Source organism: Trichosurus vulpecula, chromosome 6 (assembly GCF_011100635.1).
Source record: "Trichosurus vulpecula isolate mTriVul1 chromosome 6, mTriVul1.pri, whole genome shotgun sequence".
Taxonomy (NCBI): Eukaryota; Metazoa; Chordata; class Mammalia; order Diprotodontia; family Phalangeridae; genus Trichosurus; species Trichosurus vulpecula.
In genome coordinates, this window is record NC_050578.1 from 7,061,611 (window position 1) to 7,081,784 (window position 20,174).

The 20,174-nt window shown below is 39.5% G+C and overlaps 1 protein-coding gene across 5 annotated transcripts in view; it reads left to right on the forward strand.

The window, feature by feature from the left end:
• PALLD (palladin, cytoskeletal associated protein) overlaps positions 1-20,174 on the forward strand; it is a 593,228-nt gene that overhangs the window by 329,339 nt on the left and 243,715 nt on the right. For 4 of the 5 annotated variants that reach the window (XM_036763236.1, XM_036763233.1, XM_036763235.1 and 1 more), the window contains exon 10: positions 4,335-4,677. The exons of the other annotated variant lie outside the window; for it this stretch is intronic. In XM_036763236.1, the coding sequence (XP_036619131.1) occupies positions 4,335-4,677 (343 nt within the window). The remainder of the gene's footprint in view (positions 1-4,334; positions 4,678-20,174) is intronic. 5 annotated transcript variants of the gene reach the window in all.

The following is a 20,174-nucleotide window of genomic DNA, read 5'->3' on the forward strand; positions in this document are numbered from 1 at the left end:
ACACACAAACTCTGTAAAGAATCACAGAAACAAGTATTAACATTGGCATTTGAATTCAGAGATTTCCAGTTCTGCCTCTGCTTCCCTTCCTGCAAAGTGGGGATAATAATTCTCATTCTACCTGCCTCATGGTTAGTTCTGAGGAACATGCTTTGCAAATTTTTAAAATACTATAGAAATATAGTCCAGGATTATAGCACCATAGGAAATTATCTTAGAAACTTAGAAGCAAATGAATCAGGTTCTGCTAACATTTAACAGCTGAAGGTGAGGCAGCAGGACAGTGAAGCAACCAGCCACACAGGAGATCCAGACATATGTATAATTGAGCATAAGTGAAGCTTCCAGGAAGGGAAGCATAAGAAGGGAGCTAATATGAGAAGGAAGAAATGATTTTTTTAATCTGTGAAATTAAATTTCATCAGCAACTAGACACAACCATTTTATGAAGAGAGTAGCATGGTTTATGGCTCCTGTTTGAAAAAAAAGCCAACGGATGTAAGGGCAGCTAGGTGATGCAGTGGATAGAGCATTGGCCCTGGAGTCAGGAGGACCTGAGTTCAAATATGACCTCAGACATTTACTAGCTGTGTGAACCTGGGTAAGTCAATTTACCCCGATTATCTCCAAAAAAAATGGATGTCAAAAACAATTCAAATGGGCAAAGTTGACACTGAAGAAGAGATTTGAGAAGGCACCTTTCCCTATTTCTTTTCAGATGTGAGAGGTTATGGGTGTGGAGCACTAAATACAATGCCAAAATTTTTCAATCTGTTGGTTAGTTTTGCTCAACTGGTCTGCCCCCACCCCTTTAAAAAATCCTTTCTTATAGGGGATTTCTCTCTGGGAGAGAAAATGGGGATGGGAATAGACGCAGGAAATACTGTTGATATAAACTCACAAATAAGCCATTTAATGTGAAAACAATTCTCTCCTCTTAGTATTTTATTTCAGCCTGAGTATTCATTACATTGCCTCTTTCAGTCATTACTTTTCTGAAAACTTCTTCCATACTTCTCAGTCTCCCCCACAGTGCCTGCTTAGCATAGTGCTTTACACAGAGTAGGCCATCAATCAAGATTTGTTTTTTGAGGAACTGGAATGGTGCTGGACATTCTTTTCAGACTGATTCCTGGAGAATGGGAACTTGGTGCTAGGTGGCAGCAGAGGCAAGTGTTTCAACATTCTGGCTAGCAGCTGTCATGGGGGTGAAAGACCAACACAAGCCCAACAACAAGAACGCTACCAGCACACTGCAAAAGCACATGTTCTTTTGATCTGCTTTAGTAAGGAAAGCAACGTTAAAGGGTTGACAAGTTTACTTTAATTCAGCATACAAATATCATTCACTTAGTTCAGGGGAAAAACCAGCACCCTGAACTTCAGAGCAAAATACAAACAAAATACAAACATCGACAGACAGACCTCGTCTGATTCAAATCCCAATACATAGTTACCAGAGTTTCACAAAGTCTCAGCATCCAGGTTATAAGCTGGAGGGCTCTTAGCTACAGCTGCCGGGAGTCTCCGAATCAGCACCACCACAAGTGAGAGCCCCAAACAAATTACAAACATCGACAAATAGACCAAATACAGATTCATAGTTACCAACATCTAGGTTCAGCCCGGGAACTCATAACAAGGGCTGGCCCAGAGTCACGTGCACCACCACTTGCTGTGGGTAAGAGCTCCAAAGAAGAGAAAGCCAACTCCTGGTTTTATATCTTTTTCAGGGTCAGGGGTGAGTCACACATGCGACTCACCCACGTGACCTAGAATCATCACAAAGAGGTGACTTAAACCCACTTGGTCTAAAAGCTTCTGCTGTCCCAGACATGTCACTCAAACTCATGTGTAAACTAGGCCCTCCCCTGAGGCAAGGAGGGCGCCAAGGACTCCCAAATCTAATCAAGGAAACAAAGGCCAAACTCTTCAAGGGCACTTAGTTGAACTGAGTGCTAAGGGCACATTTTGCTTACCAACTGCAGCAAGATAGAAAGAGTTAAAGAGATAGGATAATGGTGATTGTGGCTTCCTGTGGCTCCTCCCAATTAAGAGCAGAAAAACAAGGCCCAGCACAGCATGGGAAGAACTGATGTGAATGAGTCATTCTTCAACACAGGGGTAAAACCTGATGTAAAGATTAGAGTGAGGAGGAAGCCTGAATATAGGTTCTTCCACCAACATACTTGGGCACATTATAAGATGGCCCCAGCAATAACGCAAGAATCTCTCATCCAATCTCAGGGGGTCAGAAAAATGTGTGACATTAAAACCATAGCTAGTATCCAGTGCCTGGAGTAAACTGAGTGATGGCAGAAACAGAGATGTGGAGATAATCTGGTTCTACTGAGAGGGAGGTGTCTACTGGGAGAGGGAACAGAGTATGCCAGGTTAGGCCAGGTTAGGGGGAAAGTTCAGCTGTGGCATGGATAGACATTCGTATCCCAGCATAATGACAGTCCAACCAGATTGAATGAGGTCATGCCTAAGTTTTAGGACAGGAGTGTGACAATGACTGGGTGACAATGGCAGGGTCCAGAGCCCAACAGAAAAGGGAAGGCAATCACAATATAAAGCTGGAGGCCACAGCTGACCAGAAAGCAAGGGAGAAATAAACTGGAAGAGCACCATGGAAAGGAATTACATTCCCCCTCCCCTCCATAGGTATTGGTGCCTTTGGGCAAAGCACCAGTGTCCCTGCCTTAGGGACCTGTGAATATAATGAGGTATGGAATTCTTGTTATGAGTTCTGTGACCTCTCACCTGATGTGACTCTCCTGTGTACCACCACAATTGATCACTTTCCACAGAACACTTTGGCCAAATGTAGATGTTCCAACTACATGGACTGGGTTTGCTTTGAGATCTGAGATCTCAAGCAGGTCCTTTAGCTAAATTATTGAGCTTCCCTATGTGTAACATGGGGAGAATACACAGTCCCCACCCCCCTGGACCCTCCTAGGTCTTGGGGAGCCTATGTCCACGAGGCACATTGAGTTTGCTTCATCGGATCCATGGAGGGGGGTGTTACCAGGCCTATCAATTTTAACTTTGTCGCGTCTCTTAGATATGACCCCTTCTTTCCTCTGACACTGCCCATACTATTGCAATGGCCTGTTGGTGGGTCTCGCGGGTCAGGCATGTGCCAAGTACTTTACAATTAAGATGTCATTTGATCCTCACAACAATTCTGTTGAGGTAGGTGCTATTATTATCCCCGTTTTACAGATGAGGGAACTGAGGAAACAGAGGTTAAGTGACTTGCCCAGGGTAACACGTATATTAAGTGTCTGAGGCTGGATTTGAATTCGGGTCTTCCTGACTCCAGGTCCAGCATCCTATCCACTTCGCCACCTAGTTGCCTGCCTCAAGTCTCTCCACAACCTGATTCATCCTCCATTCAGCCACTAAGATGATTTTCCTGAAGTCTAGGTTTGACCATATCACCTCACCAGCTCAGTAAACCACAGGGGCTCCCTAGTACCTCCAAGATCAAATACAAAATCTTCTATTTGCCTTTCAAAGCCCTTCATAACCTAGCCCACCCCACATCCCTTTTTCCAATCTTTTCCCATCTTATTCCTCACTAAGTACTGTTCTATCCAGTAACCCTGCCTGCTTATTCTTCCTCAAACAAGAAACAAGATCTCTAGGTTCTAGGTCTTTTCTCTGGCTGCTCCCCATGCCTGGAATGCTCTTCCCCTCCATTCTGCTTACTGGTTTCTCTGGCTTCCTTTGTATCCCAATTAAAATCTTCTATTACAAGAAGCCTTCCTCGACCCTTTTTAATTATAGTATCTTCCCTCTCTTAATTATTTCTTATTTGTCTTATATTATAGATTGTTTGGATGTATTTGTTGTCTCTCCAACTAGATTGGAAGCAGGGACTGTCTTTTGCCTCTTTACATATTCCCAGCATTTAGCATAGTGCCTGGCACATACATAGTAGGTACTTAATAAATGTTTATTAGTTGATTCATTAGTGCATTCAACACTGATCAGACTCTGTCTTCAGCCTTTGTCAGAATTTCCTACATCCTCTATTGCTGCTAAATAAGCAGTAGCTGGTTTACACTGACAAAGACATAATCTGAAATCCAGTGGTCAGTGGTCATTTGAAGCAAATGTGGAAGTTAGCAAAGTTCTCCAGGAGAAAAATCCAGCTGGCGTTGTCTGGAGATCATGCAGGAGCACTGTAGTCACTTGTCCTTTGATGGATTAACAGCACTCAGTGTTTGTAAAAAGATCTTGTATAGTGTGAAAATAATTTCTTGGAGTTGCAGTCTTATTTTTTCCCTTTCTTTTTTTTCTTCCCTCCTTCCTTCCCTTAGCCAACATGGAAAACTGTGGCCATGACTTCATAAGACAGTCCAACAGTGATGATTTCCAGCATGATCCACCTCCCCCTCCACCTTTAGAAATCAGTTCCTTTGAGATGACTCCAGAGAAACCTCCAGAAAACCAGCCAGTGACCCACCGTGAGCTTGGACCAGGCATGGCAGGCCTTCAACTGCAACTCAACTCTGCCAGGAGGGAAACCAATGGCATCCATCTGAGCCATGGAGTAAATGGACTGATTAATGGCAAAGCAAAGAGTAAGAAATCTGCCCCAAAGCCAGCTGTCCTGCTTTCACCCACAAAGGAGCCACCTCCACTGCTCGCCAAACCAAAACTGTGAGTGTTTTCTTCATGGTTTTATAAAATCCTCCTCATTTCTAAATTCTCTACCTGGTCAGAACTAAAACTGCCTGGAAGCAATTATCTGGTGAATGAACCACTTGGCCAGAATAGTCCCTTCCTTGGCCATCAAGCCAGTGAGTCTTTCCACTGCTTCTCCCAGTCTGCCAAGGGGCAGAAGATCTAGGACAATTCAAACAAAATAAATAACTGAGAACGAGGGATTTAAATGGGAGGCTTAAAACTCTAGGGGATTACTCTGCTTTTTTGCCTGAAAAGACCAGAAAGTGTGATCGACCATTCCTTCTGCAGAATCAGTAAGCTGTGTATGCTAGGGTACAGGCTAGGCTGTAGGTGTGGCCTGGTGTCTTTGTCTTTAGGCAAAAGTATAATCCATGGAGCAAAGACGATTTTGAACCTCCAAAATTATAAATCCTCTAGAATTAAGCAACTGGGAAGAGACCCAAGTATTCTACCAAAGAATGAGGGGTAGAGGGGAACTTAATCATTGGGTTTAGAAAATTGTGTCCTGAATATGAATATCATCTGAAGAATGAAAGGAGGGCTTAGAAATATAGCATGGCCCTGGGTCTTGGACAGGAGTACAGGGCCTGGCCAGAGTCCTGGCAGACCTGGAGGTAGCCCAAGGCATGATGTGTTAAGAAGGTCCAGAACATGTTGTGTATCTTCACAATATATCTTTTATTATCTTTTTGGATGGGACCTGTAACTTCATCTTTGTAGGCAGGTCTGTTTAAAGAATTTCCTCTACCCAAACAATTCAGCATCTTCTCTGCAGCTTAGAGTTTTAGATCACTTCTTGGAGATGCTTGTTGCTTGGCTGTTGTCCTTTGTTCTCAAAGAAGACCAAAATGACATCACTATGTTAGAGTCAAGTTAACAACATGTCCAACTAGCTGATCAGATCAATATGAATGCTCACCACAGGTTGGGCACAAATAGTCCATGTGAACATTTTGAGTGGATTCTTTAAATCCGAACATTTCATGGTAAAGTGATTTGCCCAGGGTCCCTCAGTCTATATGTCCCTTTGAAGCCAGGCTTTCTCCCATCACTGTGATATGTTCTTTATCCATTATATCATCCTTCCTCTCAAGAAATGCTTTATTTTACGGAGATAAATACTCACTTTGGTCATAGATTGCAGGTTTAGAACTGGAAGTGACCTTAAAGACCAGCTAGTCAAATTCTCTCATTCATTTCGAACGTGAGGAAACTGAGTCTCAGTTGAGTGACTTCCCCAAGATCACCTAAGTAGTTTGTGTCAGAGGATCTGAACCTAGGTCCTCTGATTCCAGAGCCAGTGCTCTTTCCACCACGCCTCCAGGATGCCAACAGCCTTACAGCAGCCTCAGGTCCAGCTCTGTTCTTGTCTTTCCTGATGTATAGGGGAAGGGAACAAGCAAGGATTTTTTTCAATACATACTATGTACCTGGCACTGTGCTTAGCATTTTATAAATAGTATATATAGTTCCTTCATAAGTGGTGCCTGTGGCTTAGGAAATCCTTGAACTGAGTCTTTCCCCAAATGCCACCTTCACTTTTAGTTTCCATTATTTTCTTAGAATGATAAACTTTGTATGAACTGTTTCCATTGGCACCACTCGACTGAGAGCTGTTACAAATGAAGCCATTCTAGAGCCAGAGAAAAGGAGAAAGAAATGAAGGAACAAGGTCACAGTAAATCTTCTATCATAGCATAGCAACCTGGAATTGCTAATCTGATGTAGGTCAGTGGAAAGAATTCCTTCAGTATGTGTCTGTACTGAATGAGCTCACATTTTCATGAGAGTAAACCGTTGAATGTTCCCAGCTCTTCACCCCATGAAAGCTGGAAAATCAGACTCTTTTGCTTAGTTTTATTTCTGTCTTGTTTTGGTCTTCATTTTTTCTTCCCCTTGATATTCCACATCCCAGACTATCACTGGGCTCCACCATCAATCTTTTCTTAAGAATACAAGAGAGCTCAGAGTCACTGAGGTGTGCCATGAGGAAGTGATGCAACAAACTCATCAAACTGTATGCAAACCAACAGTCAGAACACTTTCCTTTTATTAATAAATAGGTAGAGAGTTACAAAATAAAATGTAGGTATCCAGAAGAGTAGCACACGCAATGGTTACAACAGTGTGAACAAAAAGGTTAATGAAAGAAGACGGAACTCTTGAGTAATTGAAAAACCAGCAATGGTCCCAGAGAACAAATGTGGAAATATTGTCAGTAAAGAAGCTGGGGGCTACTAGGGCAAACAATTGCGTATATTGTCAAAGAAGCGCACTGCAATTGCATGTTTTTGCTCAAATTTTTTTTTCCCCTTTCCAAAGGAGAGTTCAAATTGGGGTGGGGACAGAGATAGTCCAGAAATGACTGTAATATGAAAACAAAAGGCATAATAAATGCATTTTAAAACAAAATAAGTTGCAAGCCAATCCAAAGATATATAGTTTCCAAAAGCTAACCATCTTCTTCTTAATATATATTCACCCTTCAATGGAAATTGAGATTAAAGAGCTGTTGAGCACACTGTTATACAATAGAGGCTTGCCAAGGACTTGTGTTGTGTTAGCCAAATTTTGGAGAATAACGTGTGGATGACTTTCTATACTCTTGTAAACAATTTTCAGTGTGGAGCATCCGAAATAATCTTAGGTAAAGAGACTAGGGGATATGATCTCTATGGGAGAATGAACTTAAAAGTGGACTAATCTTTCCTTGATCCTGGACCTAGAGCTAGAAGGGACATCAGAGGCCAACTAGTCTAGCCCCCTCATTTTATAGATAAAGGCACTAAGGCCCAGGTGAGTAAAACGATTTGCTTAATTCACACGGGTAGAGTGTCAAAGGAAGTAACTGAGTGCAGATCTCTAGATACTCCAGATCTGATACACTTTCTGCTTTACCATATTAAGAAGAGACATTGCACACAGTGGGGCTGGCCCCTGGAATGAAGCTTCTTTCATGATTATGTTTCAAATATATGTTTTACATTATTTTCTGAGGGAAGTTCTGATCTGGCATAGAGAGAAGGGCTAATGCATTTTAATAAGTCAACTTTTCCTGTGCTTTTGATTAAGTGAAATATATCTTCCTTAGCAGTTGTTTTAAATTGAATATAAATCACAGGAACACAAACATTGAAAGTTGTTAACAGACATTAACTGTCCCTCTTATCTCCAGAGTTCAAAAATGCTTGGCTTTGAGTTCTGATTGTGGGGATATTCATGTGAATGTGATTTCTTTCTTCTGAGCGTTTTATTTTATTTTTTTGCTATGTCTATGAAAAGCAGACAAAACAATTTTGTGGTTATTAAGAGAAAAGGATGAGTGGCTTTGATTCAAGTTTCTAGAATGACATCATGAGTTACTCATAACCTAGATTTTAAACATGCACTCAGGTATAGATAAATGAGACTTTGATTTCCAAAGTACCTATTAATGTTTTTATATAAAAATTCAGAAGGAAAAAATTTCATCTCTAGAGACTGAACTGAATTTCCAAACGGTGCTATTAACCCCATAAAGCCCAGGCATCAGAGAAATGACTCCTATGAAATGTGCTTCAATGTCCAATATTTCCTTTCAAATTCTCATTCATTCATAGACTTAACATCTATCACTTCTTCATTTTCATTTTTGGAATATTATTCAAAAGAATTATGGTTGTTTTAGCTATGATAATTTTGGTCTAGGATCTCTTAGGAATTTTACGAGAGCTGGTAGTAACAGTCTCAAGAAAGATTCCATCTTTTAAAAAATCCTGGTTTTGGGTAAGAGAAATACTCCTGAAATACAGCTGCAAAATAGACTTGCAACACCAGCATTTGAATAGTTATTAATAACTGTCAGTGATTAATTGCTAATTCAGCTCTTTACACAATAAAACTTGCCATTTGAAAGACACATGAAGTGAGAAAGAATGGCTTGCTGTAACTTTCTTTCCTTAATGACACCGTTGCTATTTTCTTTCTTCCTCAGTAAGATCACTACAGGGTACCTGCCACCTTAGCCATCTTCACCTCTGATGATCACACTAATGGAGAGTAGTAATGAAGATTAAAGATAAATGGGGTTTGAACATTTTTTCCTAAAAATTATAGGAAGAATTGAAGGAATTGACCAAGAAACCTAGAATTTGGCTTGTATATTCCTGAAAATGGTCACTTCTCTTTAAAAAAAAAAGCTATTGAGGATTTTTTTTTATTTTTTCCTAAAGCAACTTTAAAAAATAGATCTTTGATTTCCTAATGTAAGAAGCTCTTAGTATGGAGGTCAACATATTTTCTATACTTTATAGTCTTAGTTGCCTGGAGCACTGAGACATTGAGGAATTTGCCCAGAATCACATAGCCTCTATGAGTCTTCCCTACTCTAAGAATTCCCTACTCTATGCATTATGAAATAATATTTGAAAAACACTTAGTGCAGTGCCTGGCACATAATAGGTACTTGATAAATGGTTTTTTAAAATACCACTTTAATAAAGATGTCAGGAAATTAAGAAATAAGGAGAAACTAAAGAAGAAGGAAGAATCATGTATTCTTAGATCAACTTCCTGACTCATTTTCAACTAGCAGATATATGGAGCCAATGGATTGGCCACAACTGCAGATGTGCGGTTGTGTGTATCATACATGTTACATGAGTATATGATGATGAGTTTCCTAGCAAGCTGGCAGGGAATAAAGTGTCAGTTATTTAATCACTCAGTGTCATTTCGCTTGGCCTCATCCCTTGAGGTATGAGTTAAATGTGATGAAATTTCAGCCATTACACAAATGCCAGCTAGTGATCCTAACCTGGGATTTCTGGAATACTGATCACCTGCAACAGGACCACAGCTTAGGGTTACATGCAGGACTCAAGGAAATATATATGTCAGCATTATTTATGTTAGCCATCGGCAACACCCCCGTCCTATACACCTTCCATCACAGTTTGCCTTCCTTTTGCCTAAATGTGACTTTTTTTTGGATCATAATCTACATTTGTAAAGCATTGTGGTTTGTAATATACTAACTAATATTCCGAATATTTCCGTATTTGGGGGTCAGGAATTACAGATGTGCAGTGAATCGGACAGGCAGATCTCCTTTGGGGAAATTTCATAGAAATTTTAACCATCTCCAGCTACTCCCTGGTGTAATGACCCATCTTCTCAACCCAAAATGAAGTTCTTTTGTTTCAAATCTGAGAATACGATCAACTCCCAGGAATTACGGTTGAATGAAAGGGCAATGGAGAGAGGCACTGTGAGTGCCAACAGGCTCTAGCACATGTCCAGCGATGGCCTACACCAAAGAAATGGCATGAGGAAATGGATGGTTAGGAAATGAGGTGTACCAGGCATGTAAGAATAACATATAGACAACCTTATTATTCTATTGCTACCCTCAAAATGTGAAAAAGCCCTAAAAATGACCTCTAGGACATTGAATGAATCCTCTGTGAGGATCTGTGTAAGAACATGGACAAGAATCACTCATCCTGAGAAAACATGGATGGATTAAGATCTACTTTAATGGATGGAATGCATATATTCATGAGATCTATTAGACATATTGAAGTGTCTATGTACAAATAATACATATACATATACATACATACATATTGTATATATGTATGTATATGAAATAAGTAATACAGGGCTTAATGTAGCAGCAAGCAAGAACATCTGCTTGATTTTTTTTCCTCCTACTAAATGATAGCTTTGGAGAGCAGAAATACCAACAGGAGCTCCAGGATTAAGACAGCAGGAAAAAATCAATGCAGGCATAATGGCATATGTCCAAGATAAAGATCTTATTTTTCAAGGAGCTTACAGTGTGAAAAAAACAAAAACCTAGTATACTGAAGAAAACACAGGGTGTGGCATCTGAAGATGAAAAGGTAGATTGCACCCTCTGCCCTATGTGGGATCTAGTGTACAGGTTCTAGTCTACTATGATCTAGTGTATGGATTCCTAAAGTGGGTGATACTGCCCCCTTGGGGGCATGCCGTAATGATCCAGAGGGGTAGTCATAGCCTGTGGTGCAATTGGGGATACTGAATAAAAATAAGGGGATAATGGAAGCATAAGGAAGGAAGAAAAGAAAATTTTGAAAAACCACTCATACGTGTTTCATCTGTTGTGTAACAAAGTTAAAGTCATAGTGATTACATTATTTTCCAAATAAATACACAAAATGCAAATTATGACCAATCAGTGGTCAAGTCAGCTGATAGGTCTTAACAAGCAAATGTTGGCGGGCAGGCATGTTGTGCGTCGTTGGGAAATGCAGCAAGCATTGGCACAAATATGTGTATATAATGACTTGTTTACAATATGATGCTATATGGTGGTTATATGACACAATATTGCATCATCAAAATGTCAATGCAGGGGAAAAACCACAAATTTACAATAAATTAATAAATTTAAGATTTTAAAAAATACTTTTTATTTTTTGAAATGATGCAAATTTCAAAAAAAAAAAACCACTAAAGGGTTAAAGAAAGTAGATTTCCAGGGGAGCACTGAACAGTTTTTTTTAAAAGGGCCAAATAAGTTTGGTAACTTCTGATCTAGTGGCAGTAATCTCCTTGCTGTTTCTAAAATAAGGAGCTCCATCTCTCAACTCCAGGCAACTTCGCTGGTCATCCCTCCTGACTTCCCTTGACGCTTTACCTAAAATCCCACCTTCTACAATGCCCCTTTCCCAATTTTGATTATTTCTGATTTATTCTATGACTTATATGTACATAATTTTGTACAAGCTGAACCCCCTATTAGACTGTGAGCTCCTTGAGAAACTGAAAGCAGGGACTATCTTACATTTTTTCATATCCCCAGCTTAGCACAGCAGATGGGCAATTAACAAATGTTTGTTGACTGGCTGACTGACTACTTCCTGTGTGAATTTCAGTAAATCACATCAACTTACTGGATCTCAATTTCCTCATCTATTTAATGAGAGAGTTTGGATTAGGTCTGCGGTTTCCCCAAGTTTCACTAAGTATGCCAAGAATCAAGTAGAATTTACACTTGTATAAGTTTACCTGGGTATACAAAATTGAAAGGTTTTGTTTGTTTGTTTTCATTTTTTCTTTTCTTGGGTGTGTGGGTGGAAAAAGATACAAAAATGGGAGAGAAGGGAAGCCAGGAAATTGAGAAAGAACAGCGTAGAGTTAAGTCCTTGTACTCCCAGGAGCATGACTGATTACAGATTAAAAAATGCTTATTCATCTCTTGACTGCCAATAACGTATACATCACCATAAAAGGGAAAGAAGCCTGCACAGGGCATGCCTGGAGTCTGTGAGACTCATCCTGAAATGCACACATGTCCACACATTTAAATCAGCACTTAAGAGAGGTATGAGTGTAATCTCTTTTTTACTTTCCCTTCTTTTCATTTCCTGTCTTCCCAACTCCAAGAGAAAGATGTTCCCATTCTTCCTGAACTTCAGAATGAAGGGCTAGCCCTTCAAGGGAGGCAAAGTCTGTCTTATGTGCCTCCCCACTTCCCTTTCAGTGTCCTCCCTCCCCTCCCTCTGCAGGATGTTTTCACTCCTATTGTCAACAAGGATCATGAACTTATTTACACTAAAGTGTTAAAAGTACTCATGTTTATTCTCATTTGTGCTTGCACTTTAAAACCTCACAGAGGAAAATGTTTGGCCCAAAGAAAGAACACCATATAAATATACAATTTTTGACATTAAGGGAACAGATTTTTTTCTAGCTGGTAAGGCAGGGATTGGTGACAGGATTTTAAAAGTAAAATGCAAGCTTTTTAGGTGACAGATTTGTGATTTTACCCATATGGAAGACTTCTGATATGGGAGCTCCCTCCACCAGTGCAGATGGTAACTCTTCAGTAACTTAGAGACTCAGAGAATTTCTTGGTTGCCTGTGAGGTTAAGTGACTAGGTTGTAGTGATATAGGCAACCTATATGGGAAACATAATGTGAACCTGGGGCTTCTTTACTCCAGGGATGGCCCTGGGTCTGTTACATCACCTGCCTCTCCTAGCATGACCTACCATGCCAGAAAGGCTTTCACTACTGCTACAAGCTTTAAGCAAGAAAGTTGGTGACCAGGTAATAAATTTCTATTTCTTTCTGATTCTTAATAGAATGTGGGCTTCTACACAATAAATAAATAGTCATCAGAGTCAGGAAAGGCATTGTTAATAATTAATGGAATAGACATGGCCTGAAGTCTGGAATATCTACATTCAAGGGCCTACCTCTGTCTGACATATATTGGCTATGTGCCCCTGAGCAAGCAACTTAACCTCTCAGTACCCTAGACAACTCTCTGATCAACCCATGAAATCCTAAGATGAGTAAAGAAAAAACTCACAGTACAATGAAATCTGGGATCTGCATTTAACTGAATAACCAGTTGGCTGCTAGAAATCACACTACCTCAGAGAAATAAATAAGTCCTAATTAAAAAATAAAAGTATAAATTATATGGAAAATAAGCCCCTTAATGGCAGGCACTGCTTAGGCTTTTGTGTTTGTACCCTAGACTCTTCACAGAGTGCCAGGCATACAGCAGGCACTCAATAAATAACTTGTTGAATGGAATTGAATAACTCATTTGCATAGGTTCTAAAGTCTGCAAGGCATTTTACTTAAATTCTTTCCTTGAGCTTCACAATAACTCTGGGGTGTAGGTGCTATAAATTTTATTATCCCCATTTTACTCAGGAGGAAACTGGAACTTAGAGAGAGGACATGATTTGCCAATAGTCAAAGAACTAGTAAATATCTGAAGCAGGAGTTGAACCCAGATTTCCCTGACTCCAAAGTCCAGCACACTCTCTGCTTAGAAGTATAGGCCACCCTGTATGTCTATTTTTACTATGCTATAAAAAGAAAAATAAAAGAAAAATAGAAGGAGCTATTAGATTATTTGAATGAATTGAAATTGGGCCCACAACTATTCTCTTTGGAGTTCAGGGTCACACTATTCTATTTCTTCCTTCTCTCTCTTTATTATTTTTTTTGCAGGGGGGAAAGCAGGGCAATTAGGGTTAAGTGACTTGCCCGAGGTCACACAGCTGGTAAGTGTGTCAAGTATCTGAGAGCAGATTTGAACTCAGGTCCTCCTGACTCCAGGACTGGTGCTCTACTCACTGCGCCACCCAACTGCCCCGTCCTCTCTCTTTAGCCCTCAAATAACCACTATAACTAATAGGGTCCCATAATCTGGTTCTAAGTGTGTATGTGTATATGTTTTGAGGTTTGTGAGGTAAGGGATAGTGTTTGCCAGTAATTTACCAAAATTCTACTGTGCTTTCCACACTTGAAATATCCTTCACCTACAGTACTGGAAATGGATGAATGGATGGGTGGAAGGAAGAAGGAGGGAGGGAAGGAGGGAAGGAGGGAGGGGGTAAAGAAAAGGAAGAAGAAAACAAACCTTTATTACATACCTCATATGTGCCAGGCTCTTATGCTAAGTGCTTTACAAATATTATCTCATTTAATCTTCACAGAAACTCTGTGAGGTTGATACTATTATCATCCCCATGTTAGAGCTAAGGAAACTGAGACATACAGAGTTTAAGTGACTTGGGTCACCTAACTAGTAAGTATGCATAGAATCATAAATTTGGAGCTGGAAAGAACATTAGAAGCCATCTAGTCCAAGACCCTCAAATGAGGATAGTGAAGCCCAGAAATGTATCTCGCCCAAGGTCACATAAATAACAAAGATAGATTCAAACTCAGGTCCTCTAACTCCAAATCCAGCACTTTCTTTTTTGTTTGTTTGTTTGATATCAATATTTATAATTACTTCTTATGATTATACAAAATTACAATATTGATCTCAAAGTATAAACATTATACAATAATTTACGTGTTAGGTCATTGCTTTTCTTTTCAAATTAAGTTTATTTTCTTATAGTTTTCAACATTCACTTTTGTAAGATTTTGAGTTCTAAAATTTTCCCCCTCGTTTATCTCCCTCCTCCCCAAGAGAGCATTCAACCTGATATAGGCTATACATATACAATCATATTAAAAATATTTCCATATTAGTCATGTTGTGAAGAATCAGAACCAAATGGAAAAACCATGAGAAAGAAAAAGCAAAGAGAAAATAGTATGCTTCAATCTACATTCAGACTCCATAGTTCTTTCTCTGAATGTGGATGGCACTTTCCATCATGAGTCTTTTGGAATTGTCTTAGATTGTTGCTTTATTCAGAAGAGCTGAGTCTATCAAAGCTGGTCATCGCACAATGTTACTGTCACTATGTACAATGTTTTCCTGATTCTGCTCATTTCACTCAGCATTAGTTCATGTAAGTCTTTCCAGGTTTTTTTCTGAAATCTGCCTGCTTATCATTTCTTATGGAACAATAATATTCCATTACATTCATATACCACAACTTGTTCAGCTATTCCCCAGTTGAAGGGCATCCACTCAATTTCCAATTCTTGGCCACCACAAAAAGAGCTGCTATGAATATTTTTGTACATGTGGGTCCTTTTCCCATTTTTATGATCTCTTTGGGATATAGATCTAGAAGTGATATTGCTAGGTCAAAGGGTACACACAGTTTTTATAACTCTTTGGGCATAGTTCCTAATTGCTCTCCAGAATGGTTGGATCAGTTCACAACTCCACTAACAATGAATTAGTGTTCCAACTTTCCCACATCTTCTTCAACATTTATCATTTTCCTATTTTGTCATGTTAGCCAGTCTGATAGGTGTGATGTTTTAATTTTCATTTCTCAAATAGTGATTTAGAGCATTCCTTGGAATTTTTACTTTGAGATCTCTTTCAGGAGGTGATTGGTAGATTCTTTGAGTGACTAGGTTCTAGGACCTCAGGGCACTTTTCCTTGATAATTTCTCAAAAGATGCTGTCCAGGCTCTTTTTTAAAATCATGTCTTTCAGGTAGACCAATAATTCTCAAATTATCTCTCCTGAATCTATTTTCTAGGTTAGTTGTTTTTCCAATGAGGTACTTTACATTTTCTTCTATTTTTTCATTCTTTTGATTTTGTTTGACTGATTTTTGATGTCTCATAGGGTCATTAGCTTCTACTTGCCCAATTCTAATTTTTAAGGAATTGTTTTCTTCAGTTAGCTTTTGTGCCTCCTTTTCCATTTGGCCAATTCTATCTTTTAAGGAGTTGTTTTCTTGGGTCAATTTCTGTCCTTCCTTTTCAAAGCTGTTGATTCTCTCTTGAATAACCATCATTTCTTTTCCCAATTTTTCTTCTACTTCTCTTATTTGACTTTTTAAATCCTTCTCAAGCTCTTCCAAGAAGGCTTTTGGTACTTGAGACCAATTCATATTCCCCTTTGAGGTTTCAGATGTAGGTATATTGACAATGTTGTTCTCTTCTGAGTTTTTGTTTTCATCTTTCTTGTCACCATAGTAATTCTCAGTGGTCAAGGTTCTTGTTTTTTTGCTTATGATGTTCGCTTATTTCCTGGCTTTTAAAAATGAGCTCTCCTGCTGGAGCACAGGGGCCACTGTCCCAAGCTTCTTGTGGTGGGGACCAGGGGCCAGGGGCCTGGTCACTAGCTTTGTGTGCTGGGGCCTCAGGTGCTGGTAGCTGGGGTCCTAGTAGTGGTGTCTGGCCAGGTGGGGTTTTTCTGCATTCCTCTAGGGCTCACTGAAGCATGTCTAGCCACTGGAGGATACCTACCCTCCCTGGACTGAACTGAATCATGCAGAGGTCCACTGCTGGAGGATGACTGCCTGCCCAGTATTGCATAAGAGTACAGTGAGATCTGGCCTGCCAGAGGATGCCTGCCCACCCAGCGCTGCCTTGAAGCATGGGGAGATCCAGCTGCTGGAGGACTCCTGCCCATTTGGTGCACATGGTGTTTCTCTGAGCTGGAGTCTACTGATTCCCCTAGCTATGCTAAAGCATGTTGAGGATTCTGGTGTTGGCACTTGCCTGCTCCACCACCCTAGGGCTCAGGACGTCCTGCTGGTTTGCTGAGATGGGGCTTGTTGCTGGCTTGCTGAGATGCCTCCTGCCCTGTACTACATTCTCCTTTTACTGGTGGACCTTTCTTGCCAATACTTCAAATTTCTAGGGCTAAAGGGCTACTCCTCCCCATCTTTCCACTGGCTTTGCTGTTCCAGGATTTTTCCTGGGTCATAATTTTCTAGTTTTTTCAGAGGTCAGTAAGGCAGCAATTTACTGCTTACTCTGCCATCTTGGTTTTCAGAAGTCACAAATCCAGCGCTTTCAATGCAATGCTCGACTCAAATCTAAGTACAAGCTGTGGGATGCCAACAAAAAAATGGGGAAGGTGGAAGTTGTTGCTTTCCGTGCTCTCTGTTAAGAGTATCTCTGACAGCTGTAGCTGATCTTTTGCCCAGAAGTAACCCTAGCTCTTCCATGTTCAGTTTTCCTGTACCTCCTGCCTGGCCCCAGCTCCTAGCTCTGAACTTCTCACTTTACAATACCTTCATTACTCACATCCTTTCTGTCAGAAACTGAATGGACGCTGGTAATTAGCCCATAATCCCTGAGAGTGTGCATACTTTGGAGAAGCTGATGTAAGTTGTTCAGTTTGGGGACCCTTTCAAATTCCTCCCTCATTTCTCTTCCATTCCCACTTTGTCAGCATAGGAAAGATGAGACGGGTTTGGTTTTTTTTTTCTTCAGATGGCCCAAATCTCCTGGATATCCCCACATTGTCAGTTGGCTCTGATACAATCAAACTATCAGTTCAAAGTGTGTCTACTACTGGACAATGTTAACACCCCCATCCATCACCAGTATTTCTGATGAAGGGCTGAAAGCTTCTGTGTTACTCCCTCCCTATCCTGTTTATGTTAGATGGTTCCTCAAAATCCGATTTAGAGCTTATTCTCTTTAGCTGGGTACATATAACTTGAAAGTGTTAGTATTTAACAAAAGGACATTTTCCCCATCCTCCTCCTCCCATACTTCCTTGCTCAGGGTTCAAGATCTTATAAATGCCTCCATGGTTTCAACATTTGAACCCCAACTCCTAATGGTTTCCTGAGTTCTGTTTGGTAGGACCTAGGAGATTTCCTTTTAAAATTAAAGAGATAGACAAAAACCAAGAAGACATTTGGATTCACTTGGGGAAAGGTAGCAAATGTTATAAAGCAAATTTCTGTTCTTCAATCTCCTTGGAGAAGATTATGTGATGGTCATAAGGACATTTTAAAAACAGAAAATACTCTGCCACTTTAGTCTTTAAATGTATAACAAAACATTATATATCTTTGAATATTTTTTAAAATGTAGAAAATTCACCATTGTCTATATAGCAACTGAGGACTCTTCATTATACATGGGACCCCCGAAAAGCCACCTCAAGATACTCTGTGAGTCTGCTATACTAAAAAACAAAAGCAAAAACCATAGTGCACAAGCCCCCATCAATGTATTTGCTTTTACTAGACAGCCAGAGGGCAGAATTAGTTCAGAACAAAGACATTTAACAAATAAAATAGTAATAAAAGTAGCAATAAAACATTATTCCACAAACCTGAGAGTATTCTGCCTCAAATACTCATGCCATAAATGGGAAAGGTTGACTCACATCAGGTTTATGTGGTAAGGCATACACATGTTGTCAGAACATACGTGTTTGGGTACAACTCACATCTTTGCATTGTAGTAGAGATGTATTTAATCATGTTGCTTTCATTTGGCCTGTTCCCCCCTGGGTATTGTTCTCTGCTGACCCTACACATCACTCCCTGGAAGACATCATTTTAAGTTTCTGTGACTCCTTGCCTCTTTCTCATACCCTCTACTTGGCCTCACCTGAAGTCTTTCCCTTAGATGCTACCCCTTTCCCAGAAGAGGTTAAGTGGGATTTCCTATATTTCTTTTAGATTCAAGTCAATATATTGAACTTCAGCTCTTTTAGAAAGGCAGGGCCCTTACATACCCAAGAAAGGGAACTTTTTCAAATCTTAGAGACATCCTCCAGGGCTCTTTTGGAAATACTACTAAATAATTAGAGCCCATAGAAATTTTGTCTGTCTTTTGAACTTATTTCTCCCTGCTGTCGGGATCAATGCTTCTGTCCCAAATATCTATCTGACCTGGGCTCATAAAGTCTCCTTTAATTGCAGTCAGGTCCTAATTATTAATTAGTAGTCCTACTCATTCCTACTCAAAGCATTTCATTTGTTGCATTCCAACAAATCCCATAGAACTATTGGGGGTCTGAGGTCCCATGCTTTCCCTTAGCCACCCAGATCCTTTGGGTCTTGCCATAGAAATGAATCAAATCAGACACAGAAGTCAAGCTAAACTGGGAGGTTAATTGTCTACCTTTCGACCCATTTTTATGTCTTTGTTATATGTGTCTCACAGACAACAAACTTCTCAGGCTTGGAACCCTGTCCAACACCTCTCCTGAAGAGTCAACTCTTAGAAGATGTTAGGAGTTATAGTTGAAAGAAACTTTAAAGATTATCTACCCATCCTCATTTACAGATGAGAAAATTGAGGCCCAGAGAAAAAGCAGCTTCCCCAAGGGTTCACAGAGGCAATAAGTAACAAAGACAGGATGTGAACTCAACCTCCAATGGCACTGAATTCAGTGCTTTTTCCATTATACCACAGAGACTTTTAATTATAAAGGGAAGAATCATTTTACTTTTAACTATCTACCATTGAAAGGTGTGGCTATCTTGATTAAATGATTTTCAGTATGAGACAACTTTAGTTTTAGCTAATATATGAAGTAATTAACAGCACTGGTGCTGGGGTCATTTATAGGCCAAGGGAAAATGGGATTTCATAGCAACAACAAGTCTAGAACAAAAGAAAAAGAAAAAGAAAAAAAAAGAAAGGACATAGAAAAGGACAAGATGATTTTGTTGCTACCTTGTTAAAGTCAATATATGCTTTTTTTAAAATGGTAAATAATGGTTTCACAATTTCACATGCAATCTTTTTTGTTGTTTTTCTGGATCATATGATCATAAATTAAGAACTGGAAGGGACCTGTTATTGTATTTGAATGTTTGTGTTTATTAATGGTTGCTAAGTTTCATTAAAAACAGAAACAAAATTCTAGTATCCCCCATGAAAAAATATATATGGACATAAAATAATACACATACACACAATAAATCTTTTAAAATCAAATAGATCATAGGATAATAACAACGGTATGGTAAGAAACAAGGAAGCTGATCATTTTGAAGAGACATTGGAAGATGTAGTTGCATGAACCAATTCAGAATGAAATGAACTGAACCAGAAGAATAATTTATACTTTAACATAAGTACTATAAAAATGAACAATTTTGAAGATTTTTTAAAAATTGTTGAAGAAAGAAATGAGCGGAACTAGAATACCAATTTATACAGTCATAACAATATTATAAAGACAAACAATTTTGGAAGCTCTAAGAACTATCTATAACCAATACAATGACTCTGTGGTTCCAGAATACCAAGGATGAATATACTATCCATCTCCTCACAGAGAAGTGATAGAT